The sequence below is a fragment of the Ovis aries genome, chromosome X, assembly GCF_016772045.2.
Source record: "Ovis aries strain OAR_USU_Benz2616 breed Rambouillet chromosome X, ARS-UI_Ramb_v3.0, whole genome shotgun sequence".
NCBI classification, from domain to species: domain Eukaryota; kingdom Metazoa; phylum Chordata; class Mammalia; order Artiodactyla; family Bovidae; genus Ovis; species Ovis aries.
The window spans coordinates 65,897,602-65,918,702 of NC_056080.1; the positions used below are offsets into that span (position 1 = coordinate 65,897,602).

At 34.8% G+C, this 21,101-nt stretch overlaps 1 protein-coding gene across 3 annotated transcripts in view; it reads left to right on the top strand.

Annotated features, from left to right (window-relative positions):
• Nucleotides 1–20,852, top strand: part of CHIC1 (cysteine rich hydrophobic domain 1) — a 46,813-nt gene extending 25,961 nt beyond the window's left edge. Inside the window, exons 4-7 of one of the 3 annotated variants that reach the window (XM_042242424.2) lie at nt 12,604–12,660; nt 12,901–12,960; nt 13,070–13,118; nt 14,273–20,852. In XM_042242424.2, the coding sequence (XP_042098358.1) occupies nt 12,604–12,660; nt 12,901–12,960; nt 13,070–13,096 (144 nt within the window). In that variant the 3' untranslated portion in view covers nt 13,097–13,118; nt 14,273–20,852. The remainder of the gene's footprint in view (nt 1–12,603; nt 12,661–12,900; nt 12,961–13,069; nt 13,119–14,272) is intronic. The other 2 variants (XM_004022195.5, XM_042242425.2) reach the window with 2 other exon arrangements.
• Nucleotides 20,853–21,101: the final 249 nt, after the last annotated feature.

The window sequence follows — 21,101 nt, forward strand, 5'->3', positions numbered from 1 at the left end:
TTTTTTTTCCTTTAGCACTTTAAAAGTGTCATTCTACTTCTTCTGAACCTCTTGGTTGCTGATGTGAAATTGGCTGTTAATCTGACTGAAAAGCTCCTTATACATAAGTTGCTTCTCTATTGCTGCTTTCAAGATTTTTCTTTTTGTTTTTGGCTTTCAAAGGTTTGAATAAAGTTTCTATCAGTATGGGTCTCTGAGTTTATCCTACTTGGAATTCATTGAGCTTCTCAGTTTTCCTTTTTCTGTATGTGGACTCATATTAATACCTGGTGTGCTGTGGTTTCAGCCTGAGGAGCTCCCCACAGTATTTCTTATATGGTAGGTCTGTAGGCAGTGGATTCTCTCAGTTTTTATCCAAGAATATTTTCTCATTAGTACTTTTTATAGATAATATCTTAATTAATAGACTATTTTTGAACAATTTGAGGTTTATAGAAAAAAAGAGAGAAAAAGCAAAGTTCCCATATACCTCCCTCACTCAACCCCCAATTTTCCCTGTTATTAACATCTTGCTCTATTGAAGTACAGTTGTTAAAACTGATGAGCCAGTATTGACACATTATTATTACTAACTAAAGTCCATAGTTTACATAAGAGTTCGCTCTTCATGTTGTACATTCCATGGGTTTTGACGATGTATAAAGATATGTACCATCATGTATACCAATATACTTTGGTATGTTAATCTTATATCCTGCATCCTTTCTATAATTGCATATTAATTCAAGGAGTTTTGTTGATTTTTCAGGTTTTCTACATAGATAATCATCTATGAAGTAAGATAATTTATATTTCTTCTTATTATAGTATACCTTTTTTTCTTATCTTATTGCATTACCTAGGACTTCTAGAATGATATTGAAAAGCAGTGGTGAGAGGGAATATCCTTGCCTTGTTCCTGATCTTAATAGGAATAGCTTTGAGTTTCTTATCATCAAGTTTGATATTAACTGTAGGTTTTTTGGTAAGATGTTCTTTATCAACTTGAAGAAGTTCCTCTCTTCCTTGTTTGCCAAGAATTTTTCTCGTAAATGAGTGTTGTATTTTGTCAAATATTTTTTCTGCCTCTGTTGATGTGATTATGTGATTTTTCTTTTTTAATCTGTTGATGGGATGGCTTACATATTAATTGATTTTTGAATGATGAACCAGATTTGCATATGTGAGATAAACCCACTTATTGTAGTGTATATTGTTGTATTTCTTTGCTAATGTTTTGTACAAGTTTTTGCATCTATATTCATGAGAAATATTGGATCTGCAGTTTTCTTTTCATATAATACCTTTGTCCGGTTCTGTAATACTGGCCTCATAGAATGAATTAGGAAATATTCTCTCTGCTTCTGTTTTATGGAAGAGATTGTAGAGTGCCACATCCAGCACAACAGGTGAGAAAGACCTGAAACAGGGGTGAGCACGTAATGAAAAGACAGACACACATAATTTGGCAAACGAGGAGTCAGGGGGCCCTCCTGCTCTCCATGGCAGGAAGACAAAATGGCTCCTTTCAGCCCATACTTTAATTGGCAGAAGTCACATGAGCTCATTAAGGAATAGCTATACTGGGGAGTTTGGTTAGCACAGGCTCTGCTGTTGATCAGGAATATCTTGTTTTATTTCCATGGAGATGGATGCAGGGGTAGGCAGTGAAGTGGAGCAGAGAGCAGGTCCCACCCCAAGAATGTCTGTTCGGCATACTTACTAGGATGATCACAAGGGCGCAGTTTGCCACACTCTCGAGTCTGGTCTCTGCTCCGCCAGGCTGCAACAGTAGAGCACTGGTATTTCTTCCTTAAATGTTTGAACCCATCTGGGCATGATGTTTTCTATTTGGGGAGGTTATTAATTATTGACTCAGTTTCTTTAATAGACAGAAGCCTATCACGATTGTCTATTTCTCCTTACATGGGCTTTAGTAGACAGTGTCTTTCACATAATCAGCCCTTTTCATCCAGCTTATCAAATTCATGGGCATAGATTTGTTAATAATGTTCCTATATTTTCCTTTTAATGTCCATGGCTTCAGTAGTGATAACCCATATTTTGTTTCTGAAACTCTGTAACATTTTTGTCTCCTTTTTTTTTTTGTAGTTAACCTGCCTAGACACATTAATTTTACTGATCTTTCAAAGAGCCAGTTACTTATTTGTTGACTTTTCTCTATTGAAGTCCTATTGTTAGTTTCATTGATTTTTACTCTAATTTTTATTTATTTTCTTCTTACTTTATTTTGCTGTTTTTTCCCCTAAGGGGCAAGCATATATGGTTGATTCAAGGTATTTCTTCTTTACTAATATATATATTCAGTGCTACTGCTTTTAATGCATTCCACAAATTTTGATAAGTTTTGTTTTCATTTACATTTAGTTCAGAGTATTTTAAAATTTCTCTTGAGATTTCTTCTTAGCCATGTGTTACTTGAAAGTGTGCTATTTAATCTCCAAGTATTTGTGGATTTTCCACTATTTTTCTGTTGTGGTCTCAGAGCATATGTTGTATGATTTCTGTTCTTTGAAATCTCTAAAGATGTGTTTTATGACCCACAATGTGGTCTGTCTTGGTATATGTTCCACCTCAGCTTGAGAATAATCTATCATTTGCTGTTGTTAGATGAAGTAGTCTGTAGATGTCAGATATATCCAGTAGATCAGTAGTGCTCTTGAATTCACCTGTGTCCTTACCAACTTTATGCCTACTTGATCTGTTTCTGATAGAGGGCTATTGAAGTTGCCAACTATAATAGGGGACTCCTCTGTTTCTCCCTTCAGTTCCATCAGTTATTGCCTCATGTAGTTTGATGCTCTTTTGTTAGGCATCACTTCAGTCACTCAGTCAATGTCCGACTCTTTGCAACCCCATAGACTGCAGCAACCAGGCCTCCCTGTCCATCACCAACTCCCAGAGTTTACTCAAACTCATGCCCATTGAGTCAGTGATGCCATCTAACCATCTCATCCTCTGACATCCCCTTCTCTGGCCTTGAATCTTTCCCAGCATCAGGGTCTTTTCAAATGAGTCAGTTCTTCGCATCAGGTGGCCAAAGTATTGGAGTTTCAGCTTCAACATCAGTCCTTCAATGAATATTCAGGACTGATTTCCTTTAGGATAGGCTGGTTGGATGTCCTTGCAGTCCAAGGGACTCTCAAGAGTCTTCTCTAACACCACAGTTCAAAAGCATCAATTGTTTGGCACTCAGCTTTCTCTATAGTCTAACTCTCACATCCATACAAGGACTACTGGAAAAATAATAGCCTTGACTAGATGGAACTTTATTGGCAAAGTAATGTCTCTACTTTTTTAATATGCTATCTAGGTTGATCATAACTTTTCTTCCAAGGAGTGTCTTTTAACTTCATGGCTGCAATCACCATCTGCAGTGATTTTGGAGCCCACAAAAGTAAAGTCTGCCACTGTTTCCACTGTTTCTCCATCTATTTGCCATGAAGTGATCGAACTGGATGCCATTATCTTAGTTTTCTGAATGTTGAGCTTTAAGCCAACTTTTTCGCTCTCCTCTTTCACTTTCATCAAGAGGCTCTTTAGTTCTTCTTCACTTTCTGCCATAAGGGTGGTGTCATCTGCATATCTGAGGTTATTGATATTTCTCCCAGCAATCTTGATTCCAGCTTGTGCTTCCTCCAGCCCAGCATTTCTCATGATGTACTCTGCATATAAGTTAAATAAGCAGGGTGACAATATACAGCCTTGACGTCTTCCTTTTCCTATTTGGAACCAGTCTGTTGTTCCATGTCCAGTTCTAACTGTTGCTTCCTGACCTGCATACAGGTTTCTCAAGAGGCAGGTCAGGTGGTCTGATATACCTATATCTTCCAGAATTTTCTACAGCTTATTGTGATCCACATAGTCAAAGGCTTTGGCATCGTCAATAAAGCAGAAATACATGTTTTTCTAAAACTCTCTGGCCTTTTCAGTGATCCAGCGGATGTTGCCAATTTGATCTCTGGTTCCTCTGCCTTTTCTAAAACCAGCTTGAACATCTGGAATTTCATGCTTCACTTACGTTGAAGCCTGGCTTGGAGAATTTTGAGCATTACTTTACTAGCATGTGAGATGAGTGCAATTGTGTGGTAGTTTGAGCATTCTTTGGCATTGCCTTTCTTTGGGATTGGAATGAAAACTGACCTTTTCCAGTCCTGTGGCCACTGCTGAGTTTTCCAAATTTGCTGGCATATTGAGTGCAGCACTTTCACAGCATCATCTTTCAGGATTTGAAACCGCTCAACTGGAATTCCATTACCTCCACTAGCTTTGTTTGCAGTGATGCTTCCTAAGGCCCACTTGACTTCACATTCCAGAATGTCTGGCTCTAGGTGAGTGATCACACCATCGTGATTATCTTGGTCGTGAAGATCTTTTTTGTACAGTTCTTCTGTGTATTCTTGCCACCTCTTCTTAATATCTTCTGCTTCTGTTAAGTCCATACCATTTCTGTCCTTTATTGAGCCCTTCTTTGCGTGAAATATTCCCTTGGTATCTCTAATTTTCTTGAAGAGATCTTTAGTCTTTCCCATTCTATTTTTTCCTCTATTTCTTTGCATTGATCACTCATGAAGCCTTTCTTATCTCTCTTTGCTGTTCTTTGGAACTGTGCATTCAAGTGGGAATATCTTTCCTTTTCTCCTTTGCCTTTCACTTCTCTTCTTTTCACAGCTATTTGTAAGGCCTCCTCAGATAGCCATTTTGCTTTTTTGTATTTCTTTTTCTTGGGGATGGTCTTGCTCCCTGTCTCCTGTAAAATGTTGTCATGAACCTCCGTCCATAGTTCATTAGGCACTCTCTCTATCAAATCTAATCCCTTGAATCCATTTCTCCCTTCCACTGTATAACTATAAGGGATTTGATTTAGGTCATACCTAAATGGTCTAGTGGTTTTCCCTACTTTCTTCAATTTAAGTCTGAATTTGGCAAAAAGGCATTCATGATCTGAGCCACAGTCAGCTCCCAGTCTTGTTTTTGCTGAATGTATAGAGCTTCTCCATCTTTGGCTGCAAAGAATATAATCAGTCTGATTTCTATATTGACCATGTAGTTATGTCCATGTGTAGAGTCTTCTCTTGTGTTGTTGGAAGAGGGTGTTTTCTATGATCAGTGCATTCTCTTGGCAAAACTGTATTAGCCTTTGCCCTGCTTCATTCTGTACTCCCAAGGCCAGATTTGCCTGTTACTCCAGGTGTTTCTTGACTTCCTGCTTTTGCATTCCAGTCCCCTATAATGAAAAGGACATCTTTTTTGGTTGTTAGTTCTAGAAGGTCTTGTAGGTCTTCATAGAACCATTCAACGTCAGCTTTTTCAGCGTTACTGGCTGGGGCATAGACTTGGATTACCATGATATTGAATGGTTTGCCTTGGAAACAAACAGAGATCATTATGTCGTTTTTGAGATTGCATCCAAGTAATGCATTTCAGGCTCTTTTGTTGACTGATGGCTATTCCATTTCTTCTAAGGGATTCTTGCCCACAGTAGTAGATATAATGGTCATCTGAGTTAAATTCAGTTAAGAATTGTTCAATTAAGACTTCCCTGGTGGCTCAAGACAGTAAAGCATCTGTCTACAATGCAGGAGACCCAGGTTCAATCCCTGGGTTGGGAAGATCCCTTGAAGAAGGAAACGGCAGTCCACTCCAGTACTATTGCCTGGAAAATCCCATGGACAGAGGAGCCTGGTAGGCTACAGTCCATGGGGTTACAGAGTCAGACACGACTGAGCAACTTCACATTCACATTCAAGAATTGTTATGTCTTAGAAAGTTGACCCTTTTTCATTATGTAATATCTCTCTTTATTTCTGAATATTTTCCTTACTCTGAAGTATGCTTTGTTTAAAATTACTAAAGTGACTCTAGCTTTCCTTTGATTAGTATTACTATGGTGTATCTTTCTCCATCTTTTTACTTATAGTTCTTATGTCTTCATATTTAAAGTGGTTGTCTTGTAAACAGCACTTAGTTGTTTTATTTCTTGATCCCTTCTGACAGTCTCTGTTTATTTATTTATTTACTTTACAATATTATATTGCTTTTGCCATATATCAACATGAATCTGCCATGGGTGTACACATGTTCCCAATCCTGAACCCCCCTCCCACCTCCCTCCCCATAACATCTCTCTGGGTCATCCCAGTGCACCAGCCCCAAGCATCCTGTATCCTGCATCGAACCTAGACAGTCTGTGTTTTTGAACTGATATATTTAGACCTTTGATATTTAAAGTGATTATTGTTATAATTTGACTAATATTTACCATGTTTGTTACTGTTTTCTATTCATTACTCTTGTTCTTTGTTCATATTTTTGTCTTGCAGTCTTTTTGACTTCTGTTTAATTATTTTTGTATGACAGTATCATTTATCTTCCCTTACTATATCACTAATCCTACTTTTTAATCTTTTTAGTGGTTGCTCCCTAGCAAGAGAGTTTGCAATATATATACATATAAAACCAACCCAGGTCCCCTTTCAAATAACACAGTACCACTTCCCAGGTAGAACAATTGCCTTATTATAGAATATTCCCAGCTCCTCCCTCCCATCCCTTATATCATTACTGTCATTCACTTTACTTATCCATAAGCTATAATCATGGACTACATTATTGTTATTAACAAACTGCTATTAGATCAGTTGAGAATAGAAGAAATGAAAGATTTTATTTTACATCCATTTGTTTCTTCTCTAACACTCTTTCTTTATGTAGATCCAGATTTCTTACTTGTAGTGTTTTACTTCTTTCTAAATAACTTATTTTAACATAAGTTTAATAAGTTATTTATGTTAAAATAAGTTATTTAGAAACTAAACAAGGAGGGTCTAGTAGCAACAGAGGCCCTTAATTTTTTGTCTTAGTCTTTATTTCTCTTTGATCTTTGAAGGACAGTTTTGCTGGGCACAGATGGAATTCTAGGTTGGTAGTATTTTATTTTAAAACATTAAACATTTCATTCCACTTTTTTCTTTGCTTGCATAGTTTCTAAGGAGGTGGCTAATATGACTCTTATCCTTGCTTCTTTATATGTAAGGTATTTGCTCCCCTAACATCTTTGAACATTTTTCCTTGACTTTCTGTAGTTTGAATACGAGATTATTAGGTGTAGATTTTGGAGTATTTATCTAGCTTTGTTGGAGAAGGAAATGACAACCCACTCCAGTATTCTCGCCTGGAGAATCCTATGGACAAAGGAACCTGGCAGGCTACACTCCATGGGGTCACAACAGTCGGGACACAACTTAGTGACTAAACTACCACCACCATCCAGCTTTGTATTCTGAGCTTTTTCTATCTGTGAGCATGATGCCTTTCATTAATTTGGGGAAATTGAATTGTCATTATTGCTTTAACTATTTCATCTCCTCTTTTTTCTCTCTACCTTCTGATATTTCTATTATGTAGGGCTTCCCTGGTGGCACAGAAGTAGAGTTTCTATTATGGGTCTATTGCTCCTTTTGTAATTGTCCCATAGTTCTTGGATATTCTGTTTTGTTTTTCTTTTTTCTTTTTCTTCTAGTTTTGTAAGTTTCTACTGATATGCCTTCAATCTTCATTAGTGGTTTCTTCAGCCATTTCCAATCATTGATGAGCCCATCAAAGGCATTCTTCATTTCTGTTGATATTTTGGCTCTCTGCCATTTCCTTTTGATTTTTTTCTTATAGTTTCCATTTATCTTCTAACATTATCCATCTACTCTTTCATGTTATCCACTTTTTTCATTAGAGCATGTAGTATATTTTTCATAGTTGATTTATATTCCCAGTCTGATCATTTCAACATCTCTGCTATTTCTGAGTCTGATTCTAATGCTTGCTCTGTCTTTCCAAACTTTTTGTCTTTTAGTATGACTTCTGATTTTTGTTTGAAAGCTATACATGATGTCCTAGGTAAAAGGAACTGAGAATGGGCCTTTAAAGTGAGATTTTATTTTTTTGTTTGACTGTGTTTACTGTTTACTGTAGCTGTCACAGGGCTTCCCAGGTGGTGCAATGATAAAAAATCCGCCTGCCAATGCAGGAGACACGAGTTTGATCCCTGAGTCAGAAAGATCCCCTAGAATAGGAAATGGCAGTACACTGCAGTATTCTCACCTGGAAAATTCTAGGAACATTGGAGCCTGGAGAGCTACAGTCTGTGAGGTTGTAAAGAGTTCGACACAAATGAGCACGCATGCACATAGCTATTAGAAATCGAAGGCTAAACTTTTCTTAGTGTCCTTGTTTTTGTCTGGCCTATTTTCCTTGAATTTCCCTACAGACTTCTTAGATATCACCTGAGATGCACAGGTCTTTTAATTGTATTCCTTGTACTATAATACAGAAGCCCTATTGATGTAGTGGTAAGGTGCTGGGGAAGGAGGATTCTCTGGTGGCTCAGTGGTAAAGAATCCATCTGCCAATGCAGGAGACACAGGTTCAATCCCTGGGTTGGGAAGATCCCAAGTACAAAGAAATGGCAACCCATTTCAGTATTTCTGCCTGGGGAACCCCATGGACAGTGGAGCCTGACAGGCTACAGTACATGGGGTTTCAAAGAGTAGGACACAACTTAACGATTAAACAAGGTTTTGGGGGACTGGACATGTTCTATAGTATTATGTCTGCTAAGTCAGTTGCTAAGTCATTGCAGTCGTGTCTGACTCTGTGTGACCCCATAGACGGCAGCCCACCAGGCTCCCCCATCCCTGGGACTCTCCAGGCAAGAACACTGGAGTGGGTTGCCATTTACTTCTCCAATAGTATTATGTCTAGGCTTAATTTTTTTATTGAGCCTGTGCTCCTGGGCTGTACCCTACAGAAGTGCTTCTCAGATTTTTTGTTGTTTTGTTTTCCCCTTTAGGTGGGACAGGAAAGCTAGAGGATGCTAGAGTTGTGTGTTGCCTTCTCCAAGATTGGTTAGGCTCTTAATATACCAGTAGATTCGGCTCTGGTACAGTAGTTTCTCTGGAGAACAGGCTTTGCTAAGAAGAACAGAATGTTCTGGGCATATATAAATGTGACTGACTGTTCTTCCCTTTCTCCTGCTGGAAGGATGAGGGGATTTTTTGCAATCACTGTGAGAACATGATAGGTCTCCTGGTAATAAAGTCATAAAAGTGTGGGAGTCTCCACCAAGACGGGACCCCTTTGGAATTTTGAACTCTCAAACTTGTCCCCACTGAGCTTCCAGCAATTTGTTAATTAAAGTTCAGGTGTTGATATCAAACAGCAACAACGAAAATTGCTATCCTAGTCCTAGTTCCCACACAGTTTTCCTCTTCTGCATTTCTACTCTGGTAAGTTGTGCACAAGGTTTCCAGTTTCTCCAGATCTTCACCAACATTCACTATTCTCCATTTTACTGATAATAGCCACCATAATGAGTGTGAAGTGATATCTCATTGTGGTTTTGATTTGTATTTCCTTAATGACTGGTAGTGTTGAGCATTTTACATTTGCTTATTGACCATTTGTATATTAGGTACTTTGCCCATTTTGTAACTAGCTTGTTTAGTTATTTGTTGTTGAGTTGTGATTTTTGAACACAGGATTCAATTTATGAACACAGGATTCTTTACATTTATTTAAGTCTTTAATTTCTTTTAGTATCATTAAAATTTATAAAATTATAATTTTATGTGTACAAGTCTTTTGCCTCCTTGCTTAAATTTATTAAATATTTTCTTCTGTTGATACTATTGGAAATATTGTATTTTCTTAATTCCTTTTTTGAATTGTTTACTGCTGTTATATAGAAATGCATCTGAATTTTGCATGTTGATTTCATATTCTGAAATGTTCCTGAATTTGTTAGCTAGCTCTAACATGGTTTTTTGTGGGTTCTTTAAGGTTTTCTACACATAATATAATGTCACCTTCAAAGAGAGATAATTTTATTTCTTCCTCTTTGATTTGGATGCCTTTTATTTCTTTTCTTGCTTAATTTCTCTGTCTAGAATTTCCAGTAATATGTTGAATAAAAGTGGCAATCATTGTCTTCTTTCTATTTTAGAGGAAAAGCTTTCAATCTTTCACCATTTAGTATGATACTAGTTGTGGATTTTTTCTTAACCTAAAGCCAGGGAGAGTGGGGTCTTCTAATATTCCCCATCTCTCATATCTACCCAGAATATGTCTGCCATAGGACACTGGGAAGATAGCAACTGCCACTCAGTTGTAAGAGCAGCTGTAACAGCTCACCTACAACATAGATGTTGTAGAAAGAGGGACTCATTCTTTGCCAACTATCCTGCCTATTTTTCAGAAGCTGTGGGTAGGGAAATAGTTGCTGCTCTCCTGACATCACCCACTTGATTTAGGCCTTTTATTGCACAGAACTATGGAAAATGGGATCTACCTATTTTCACTGTCTGCCCAAACTAACAAAATTAACTTTTAAAATAGTCTTGCTTGTACCTTTTATATCATATCTTAAGGGGGCTTTGCCTAACTCAAGATTTAAAAGATGTACTCCTGTGTTTTCTTCTAGTTGTTTTAATGTTTCATTTCTTAATGACTTGGTCTTTGATCCATTTTGAGTTAATTTTGTGCATATGCTATTTTAAAAGATAAATTTGACTTAATCAAATTAAAAGTTTTTATGTGTCAAATATAACCTCAAGTTAGTAAGAGCCCACCCAGAATGTCAATGTGAGAACTAACTCATGAATATATACATATATATATATATATACATATACATATATATGGGATATTTTCCATTTATTTACCTCTTTTGAAATTTACTTTAGCAATGTTTTTTGCTTGGAGTTTTTATTTGGCCACACTGTGCAGCTTACAGGATCTTAGTTTCCCAACCAGGGATCCAACCCAGGCTCCCTGGACCACCAGGGAATTTCTTTTAGCAATGTATTTTAGTTTTCACCTTACACATCTTATACTTCTTTTGTTAAATTTATTCCTAAATATTTTATACTTAAATCTGTTGTGAATAGGGATAAATTAGGAGGATGGGATTAACATATGAAAAGAAAAATCTATTGTGAATGGGATTAATCTTTTACTTTCTTTTTTAGGAGGACGGGATTAACATATGAAAAGAAAAATCTATTGTGAATGGGATTAATCTTTTACTTTCTTTTTTAGATTGGTCATTGATAGTATATGGAAATAAAATTGATTTTTATATGTAAGAACCTTGTATTACTTTTCTATCTAGCATACCAAATTTCCACAAACTTAATGACTTAACACTATTTATTAATTCACAGTCAGAAGTCTAGGTACAGTGTGGCTTAATTGGGTTCTCTTATTCACAAAGAGTCAGACACAACTGAGCGACTTCACTTTCACATTTTTTTTTTTTAATTAGAATCTTACAAGGCCAAAATCAAGGTGCTGGCAAAGCTGCATTCCTTTCTGGAGATTCTGGGAAAGAATTTACTCCCAAGCTCTTTCAGATTTCAGAAATCATTTCCTCCTTAGACTTTCTATATGACCTTTCCATCTTAAAGCCAGCAATGATGGTTCGAGTACTTCTTATGTTTCAGACCCCTCTGGCTATTCTTCCATCAGCTGGAGAAAATTCTCTGCTTTTATGGGTTCATGGAATTACGTTGAGTCTGCCAGAATAATCTAGAATAATCTCCCTATTCTAAAGGCAAATGATTAATAACTTTAATTACAATTGCAATGTCCCTTTTGCAATGTAGTGTAACATTCACAGGTGTAACTCCAGGAAGTGAAGATCATGGGGGCCAGAATTCTTACTTATTAGTTCAAGTAGTGTTTTAGATTCCTTAGGGTTTTCTCTATACAAGATCATGTCCTCTGCAAATGAAGATGGTTTCATGTTTCCTTTTACAATTTGGATGCCTTTATTATTCTTGTCTAATTGCCCTGGCTATAACATCTATATGCTGTTGAATAAAACTAGCGGGAGGAGACATCCTTATCTTGTTCCTAATCTTAGGAGGAAAATATTTAGTCTCTCTCCATTTATTGTGATTCCCTGATGGCTCAGATGGTAAAGAATCCACCTGCAATGCAGGAGACCCAAGTTTGGTTAAAAATAAAAAATGCCTAACAGTCTTTAATTTTAATGTTTTGGAACATTTTGCAAACTTTTCTTATTCCTTTCAAAATACATGCACTCCAAATGAGAAACTCAGCCTCTGTCTTCCTGTTTACTACAGTGCTGCTTCTCTTGTTTTTATTTTTTCCTCTAAATACAAATTTTTCAACTGCCTGATTTTGTACTTCTTTTCAGTGGAAATTCTGATATATGTTGGTTTGTTTTACTCAACTTGTAGACCTTGACTACTATTTGTCAGATATTATGCAAAGAACTCTGATAGGAAAACATTTGATGAGTAATCAGATTAGCTTGGCATATTATATGTATGTTAAAAAACTAACCTTGTGAAAAGATACACGAAAGTCTAGATTTAGGTTCATAAATGGACTACTAGCAGTACTGGTAATGTTTTTATATAGTCCAGTTAATGGACTCACAACACAGAGTAATTTGTACATATTTTGTTTTGAAAAGAAAAGGCAAGAGGAGAAAATAATGGGATCTTACAAGTAAGCAGAAGAATATACACATAGTTTACAAAGCTCTTCATCTTGTAACAAAGTCTTGATTCTTTCTTATAGACCAGAAGATCAATTCAAAAGTTGTTAGAATGGGAAAATAACAGATTGTATCACAAGGTAAGAAAGTTTAAGCAAATAAGTATTCCATTCATATTTGCATTAATAAATTGAAAAAATGGAAAATTGTCAGCCACAAAAGCATGAATTAGAGAATACTCACTTTTTAATATTTGTTCTTTACAAAGTATTTTTAAAAGTATCTTATTCCTGGATTGTTGTTCAGTGGTTTATTCAAATGTGTAGGTAATAATTAGTATAAATTGTTGTTAAAATTCTTAACAAACTTTACCTTCTTAGCTTGCTTTGCACTGGAAGTTGACTAAAAGGAAATGTGAAACTAGCAATATGATGGAGTATGTAAGTATGCAGTTATCTTTAATTGCATATTTTTGGATTCCATCCTGAATGTTACATTTTACTGTATTTATCATTTGTCACATCTTCTTTCTACCTTTTTTCTTCTCAGCTTGAACTTTTGTCATTTGGAACATAGAGGTTTCCTTCCACATTTTTAGGTTTGTAGCCAACATAAAATATCTTGAAAGCTGACAGTTATTTACATCTTAGAAAAACTTTAGCTACTATGCTCAGATGAAAACCTGGTAAAACCTTAATCTTTTTCTAACATAGGTACAAACCATAACACATGTTGATGGGCACAGATGAACAAATATTTCTAAATGTAATCTTGTCAAAACTTACATAAAATAGGAATTGACTTCTGGATTCATATTCCTGGCTTTTTTTTTCTTAGCTGATATTTAGTAATAGCTTTCAGTGAAGAAACTATAGATTCTAGTTTTTTTAAACTGAAAGATCTGCGATCTTAGTCACAACACATAAAGTCACATATAGCCAGTGTGACAGATAGGGTATCATTAACATTCAAAAGAATATGAAATTTATCCAAACTTTAAGTTGCTGACATGTAATATATATTTAATAATAAACATTCCATTTCTATTTCATAAGTAAGGATTATTATGTATCTTTCTCCACTTTGAATAGTTTTGAGGATAATGTGCAAATGACCACAAATCTAAAATTCTCTGTAGGTAAAACCTTGTATAAATTATTGTAACTTTGTGTAACTTTATAAATATATTATTTTTATTTCCAAACCTTTTTTAAATTAAAATGTTTTAGTCAATCCATTTGAACAGTATTTTTTACAAAAAAGCTTCTAAAAGATAGTAATATTCAACCAATATCAGCTGTTGTAATTGAAAAATATGTAAATGTAATATAAGTGAAGGTATTTTTTTCTAATCCTAATCCTAATAAATTTTTGCTAGAGATTCTAATAAAATTTGTATCCTTCCCATTTAATTGCTTCCACTTTGCTACAAAAAATGGGAACCAAGGGAAAATGGGAAAGACATTAAAATATAATAGGGTTTGCTTTTCTGTTAACTAAATGGTTACTGTAAATCAGATAATAAAAACTATTAGCTATAGCAAGTGGTTATGTTTTTCAGTTTAATTGCCAATCTAATGACAACTTGTGGTAAGTTCCTTTTGTAACTGTTTTATATATTTCACTTGCTTTATACTATAAGACCAAAACATAGTCCTGTGAGAAGTGATTATAGATTTGGGGGGTTATGTGTAAGTTGCAGTAAAATTGTAAAATTTTGTCAATATATTCTTGTTTATTTTTATTTTACAGGTAATACTAATAGAATTCTTACCAAAATATCCCATATTCCGACCTGACTGAGGAGTTTTATTCAGTCACTTCTGTTTTACCTGTCATTTCCTACCCTTAGTGCCTTGTAGATGATTTTGGAATGAAGATGGTCTCCTTTGCTGTGTTCAATTTATTCTTTATAATGGTAGAATATTCTCCTCACACTTTTCATTTGTGTTGATTTAAGAAGAAATTTTGCACATCCTTTTTGTTGTTGTTAAATGAGGCTTGTATTTTGCACTGTCAATTTTTAAATAAATACACACATATATGTGTGTGTGTATGTATGTATATATATATATATGTGTGTGTGTATATATATATATATATATATATAGTTGCCACTAAATATAACATCAGTGCAGGTGTTTAAAAAACAAAAACATGTTCTGAGCATGCTGCCTTATAATTTTCATACTTACTGTTTCTAAATATGCATCATTTTTCTAGGCTATTTAATGCTCTGTAATCCCTTACTGAACATACATAAATAAGCTTTTGGTAGCTTTTAGAAACGGTTTTACTCGTACCTGCTTTTAAAGGACATGCAATTAATAGCACTGGTTTTGTCCTGCACTTTGCTTAATTATCACTTATATTAGTGGATAAAATATTTAAACTCCTAAAGACCTGTAAATATTGTTTCTTTGCATAAAGTAAAAAAATGTGATATGTCATGGTTTACAGAATGTACTGTTATTCTTAATGTGTTGCCAACAATTCTGCATAAATTTTAATGTGAATGAAGTTTGCAAGCATCCTTTTGAATGTATAGATTGTTAACATGCTGTGTTATGGCAAAGCCATAATAAGTATGTTAAAAATTTCAGGTGTGGGCAGGATGGCCCTTTGTAATGAGAAGATTAAAATTGAAATCATTGTCTGAGATCTTCTGCATTGCACCTGAAACCAAGAACCTTATTTTTTCCATTTAGTTCAGTACATCCCATTTTGTCCTCCACTTACAAAAGAATTCACTTGACATCTGACACATTTCACAGCCTCACTCTCCTCATTTGTCTCCCTTTATGTATCCTTTTCTTCACTTGGAAATATACAGGATTATGACCTTTAAGGAGTGTCTCAAGTTTCAGATGTTTTAAGAAGTATCTAGACCCCATCCACCCCACTCCAATACTCTTGCCTGGAAAATCCCATAGAGGGAGGAGCCTGGTAGGCTGCAGTCCATGAGCTCGCTAAGAGTCGGACACGACTGAGGGACTTCACTTTCACTTTTCACTTTCATGCATTGGAGAAGGAAATGGCAACCCACTCCAGTGTTCTTGCCTGGAGAATCCCAGGGATGAGGGAGCCCGGTGGGCTACCGTCTATGGAGTCGCACAGAGTCGGACATGACTGAAGCGACTTAGCAGCAGCAGCAGCAGCAGACCCCACCCCCAGGAAAGCCACTGCTAACCCCTTTCTGGAGTTATGATCCACTTTGAGAAAGAGAGAGAACTAATTGAAAAGTTCTACCTAAAGTGGCAGATTCATAATTGATTAAATACTCTTAATCCTCATTTTGGGGATCTTTTGTAAAGGTATGGATATTATTAATGAGGAAAGACAAGAATTTAACAAAAATATTTTCGTTTCTAAAGTAGCCACACATGCAGGCTTTTCATTGGTATGTGCATATTTCTCTATTTCTCTTCACATTGGAATAAGAGGAGACACTCTTAATTCTTCTAGAATTCGAGTTTTTAACATAATGAAAGCTTTACATTGCATTAGTTCAACTGCAAATTTATGCCTGTATGCAGACACTATTTGTAATTCCTAGTGTTAAAAATAAAAGTTCTGAGACTGAATAATATTTTATTTATTATTTTAGTCTATTTTTATTTATTTTATTTTATTTATTTTATTTATTTTATTTTATTTTAGTCTATTTATATTTATTATTTTTAGTCTATTTTTAGGCAAACATTCATCCCAATGAAGAGAGCAATCATTTTTTCATACAAGGTCAAGCCTTTTAAAGCCACTTTTAAAATTTATGCCTAATTTGAAATCCACAGTCCTGGACCAGTAAAAGAAGAGAGGAAAAAAGAGATTTTTGATATGTGATTATAATTGCATGAACAACTTTTCCACCTCTCTCTGTAGAACCCTGTTACCCCCATGCCACCCAGAATCTCTAACTTTTAATATATTGTGTGTGCCTGCAAATATCATTTGTCTGTCTGCTGTAAAATTGAAGGTGTATTTTTATAGACAAAGTGGAAACCTCTGAAAATGTATACCAAATGTCTTGTTTTATAGATAAATTCGGGGAAAAATTGTATCTGTAGTTTATGTTCCAGCTAATATCATCATGTTTATGTTTCAGATTGTGACAGTTTAATACCAAAATTGATTTCCAGCATAATACAAAATTTCTAATTATCACTGATAGAATAATTACTTTGAGTCAACCCTTATAATCTCATTTTTTTCCTGTAAACTTAGAATTTGGCCACATGATGGTCATAGTAGCTTTTTCTGCCATGTATAGATCACACTTGTTTTGCTCAAAGAACAGCAGGAAGTGGTGAATTGTTTCTATAAAACAAATATTGAGACAGGAATAGAGTGCATCTGGAGGTAACAGAGTTTTTAATTCAAGTTACAGTAGTATTTATCATAGAAAACATTTACCAGCATGTGTAAACTTAATTTTAAAACCTATTCTAATAACTCTTAAATTTATTATCTTATTATTCATTATGTTGATTGACTTATTTTCTTGAACTACTCAGAAAATACTCAATTTTTTTTTTCTTCTATGACTACTTTTTCAAGCTCTTTTCCTTTGGAGGGGACTAATTAGCAGTTGAATATTTTTGAGTCCTTTAAGAGATTTGTTTTCTTTTCAGTGATATTGGCAGCAGTGAATGCTGAAATGACAGGGTACACTGTGGACATTAATTTCTCACTCACTGACTTTTTTTCTTATATCCTCAGGATAGAATACGTCAAGTTAATCAAGTATTTTTGTGCCAGTTGTTTTTAGATTAAAGAAACAAATTTGAGTTTTCTTTGTTATATAATACTCATTTATGAAACCTGCTACGGATGTTTCCAGAGAAAATAACATGTATCTGCTGAAGTATATAAATCTTACAAAGTTTTGAGGTTACAAGTTAAAACTGTTCCTTCTCTGACTTTCCATTATGCATCTCTACTCGCATAAATTGTGTATAAAATGAAATAAGCTTTAACATTTTTCAGCTACTCTTTGATTCTTTCTACCCTCTATACTAATCTAGGAAGAAACCATTGTAGTCAAATGTTAGAAGTAGATGGAGAAGTGCCTTGTCGTCTTTAAATAAAGATAACATTTTATGTTGAAGGAAGCAGAACAAATGAATTGGTAAATCATTACATTAAAACCATCCTTTTCAGCTAAGTATAATATAAGAATATTTTACTAGTATATTGTATTTCTTCATTTCTTATTTAAAGCCTATTTCCTGGGTTTTCCCCAATCATGAGATATATTAGTGACAAAATACTACAGAATAGAAGTATCAGTCACTTATAAAACTAGTATAACTCTAATGCTAGTAAACATGTAATTTAACATAGTCCTGAAAAAACAATAGTCTTTGACTGAAGCCCTACTAAAGCCTACTGAAGTATTTAACACACTGTTCATCTTATCATGACCTATAAGCACTAATGTCTGATCAGTTAATCAAACTGTTACTATTTAGCACTCTACCATTTTAATGAAATTTATTCTTGTTTTATCTAATTTGAATGAAGTTCTATAACATTTGTAAGTCTTCAAACAAATGGATTTTTTAATGTAAAATCTCTGTAAAAATCATTAGCATTTTAATTTTGTTTATAAATTACCACTCAAAAAATCAGACTTCACTACTTAAAGCCTCCAAACAGTTTTTTATTAGAATTGACTATATTGACCTGAGAGGATATGTAGAAATTTGTATACACCCTTTTAATTGGAGCAGTTTCACATAGTGGGAATACTTTTTGCTAATTTGATAATAAGATGCTCAAATTCACTGAAATTAAGTCCTCTTATGCTTATAAAATTCTACTTTAATCCATTGTGTAACAATTGTCAAATCCTTTGGGTTACTTTAAATGATGAACTATTGGAAATTTTTCCCTAGAAAATAAATAATGAATAGATTTTATTAATAATATCTGTCCATGTAATATGTGGAATATATATATGTATGTGTGTGTATATTACATATACACATCTTCCTATATTGCTCCCAGTTTCTTTTTTCCTGATTCTGAGCCAGCCTTTTCATTTTTATGATGGCAACCTGAGAATATGTTCCATTTTCTGTGGACTTTGTCAGATTCATACTATATGAGGAAATGATCTAATGTGCTCCAGGCAAGTCACTTACATTACATGTCAGTCTCTTCATCTGTAAAATCATGAGATTTAACCTAGAGCTGGACAGAAAATTAGAGGTTACCTGACATTCTGTGATACTAGGAATCCTTAGGAAGTTTTTACTCTACAGAATCTCAGAATGATTTTTCTCAAATCTACTACCCTTCGTGGAAATTCTCGCAGTGCCTTGCACACAATGAAAGTTTGATTTGCCAACAGTCACCTAGCTGGTATGTGTTCATATCATACAGACTCAAAGAACCTTTTGCCTGTGAGATCTCAGCACCTCCCTGCTGATAAGAATGATTGTAGTTTCCCTAGGAACTGAGGACTGAGGTCTGTGGGCTTTACCTATGTGGAATCTGACTATATATGTAGTTGGAACCTGAGCAAGAATTATGGCTGCAACAGATGTGGAGTTATGGTAAGACCCACCTTGACATTGATGTGAAAAAGAATTTTATATCCCATCCAATATCTGCTTCAGTGTCTTAATTATTTCCATTTCTTCAAAAACATCTGTTGGAACAAATTAGTAATATTAGAAAGGAAAGTGATATAGAAGTCAAACCCAAGTCAGTTCTGGTTTAATTCTTAGCTCTGCTGCTTAATTCCTCTATACCTCATGTCCTCATGGTGGAAGTGGGGACAATAATCTGGACCTACCTCACAGGGGAATTGAGGATTTTTTCATATATAAATGTGCTTTTGAAATTGACTGAAGGATATATTGCATATCATAATTTTGTAATTTCTAAATAGAGTCCTTTAAATCTATGTTGTTATATTTTCTTTCTCAGTCAGACCTTACAGAAAGAGTATTGCAGTTAATCTAGTTTGGGTAGTAATTTTGTTATTAATCTGTTATGTGTTAACATGGATAATTGTGTTATAATTGTGTTATATTGTGTTACAATACTTGATTTAGAGAGGAAAAGCACGTGGATATAAACCAATGGTTCTCAACTTGGGGCAGATGAAAATAGCAGTGGGGTCATCCTGAACCTTTTTTAGCATTTCAAAAAGTATACTAGAAATCATACATTTACCCATAACATTCCTACTGCACAAGCCAACTAAGACAGAATTTTTACACATTTTGCTTCTATTTCTTCAGTTCCAGCACTGGTTATCTATATTGATCAGAAACTTAATGGTGGTTAGGCTTTTAATTATTTTTTTAAATGAGAAAACCTATTATATGCAGTTTAATAAATAAAATACTTGAAAATATGGGGAAGGAATAATAAAGGAATCCTCATGGCAGAAATGTTGGGAGCCACTTTCATAAAGGAACCGAAATTATTTGACCTCCACAGGTTGCTTACCTAGTCCCTAAATACTGAAATGCTAAAGTATGTGTGTGTGTTTTGGCTAGACTGGGCTATATAACTTCAGGTTAGAATTTGCCTTCATTTTTTTTCTGTTTCAGGATGATATAATTGAGCTAATGTATCTGGGTGTATATATGTAAATCATACATATACACATATACAGGATTACAAGTGTGAAAAGTGTTATAATGTTGTCTTCTAGCATTGGAGTAGACACCAATTTCTGAGTCTCAAAGTAGTTCTGTGTATAAAGTCAAGATGAAGGCAATTATTGCCTTAAGCAATAATTTCTCAACTGTTTCTTTTATTCCTGCTTATTTTGTTTGCTTTGATCTTTAATTTTTAATTTTTTGTTTTATAGTAAGCAAACAGTATAAAATTGATTTAATGCCTGGACTTTGAAACCAGTTACATATGTTTGAAATTATATGATCTACAAGCTAGTTTGCCATCCTTGAACTAACAATGTACAAATGTGAGTCAGCTGCAGAAATAGGAAATCCTGCTAGAAGGTGGGCACTGATCAAAATATCTGTCTGAAAAACCTAGGATTTCTACTTTGGGGCAGAGGATTACTGTTGAGACAGTTTTACCAGAAAAGGGTAAAAGTGAATATGTCCATTTAAGCCAAGAACTTTCATGCATCTTGTATTGTTATATAGCCTGTGGAATGAATAATTTTTTCTCCCTTGAGTTCCGGAGTGACTCTCCTGGAAAAACTCAACCTATATACCTGTGCCAAAAGGAAGGATACCTGCCTCTCTGAAACTTTCACTGCTGCTTCTGTCGTTGTTCAATTGTCAGATATTAAATTTTATTATCTCAGGATGCAAAATTACAATAAAGTACAAATCTCTGTTAATGAATTGTGTATTCTTTGGTGCATCTTCCTTCTTCCGTCCCTGCTTTCATCATTATAAGGTAACTAAGGATTCCTTTTAAAATGTTTGTTTTGCATATTTCCCCCTCCCACATTTGCTAGTGTTATATCTAATACTGTAAGTAATTCATGTTCTCTGTTGGTTTTGTGGGCCTTTGTTGTACCCAGGGTTTGGCATTTGACTAAGGAAGAATTTGTTTCTAAACAACTTTGCATTCACCTTGTATGCCT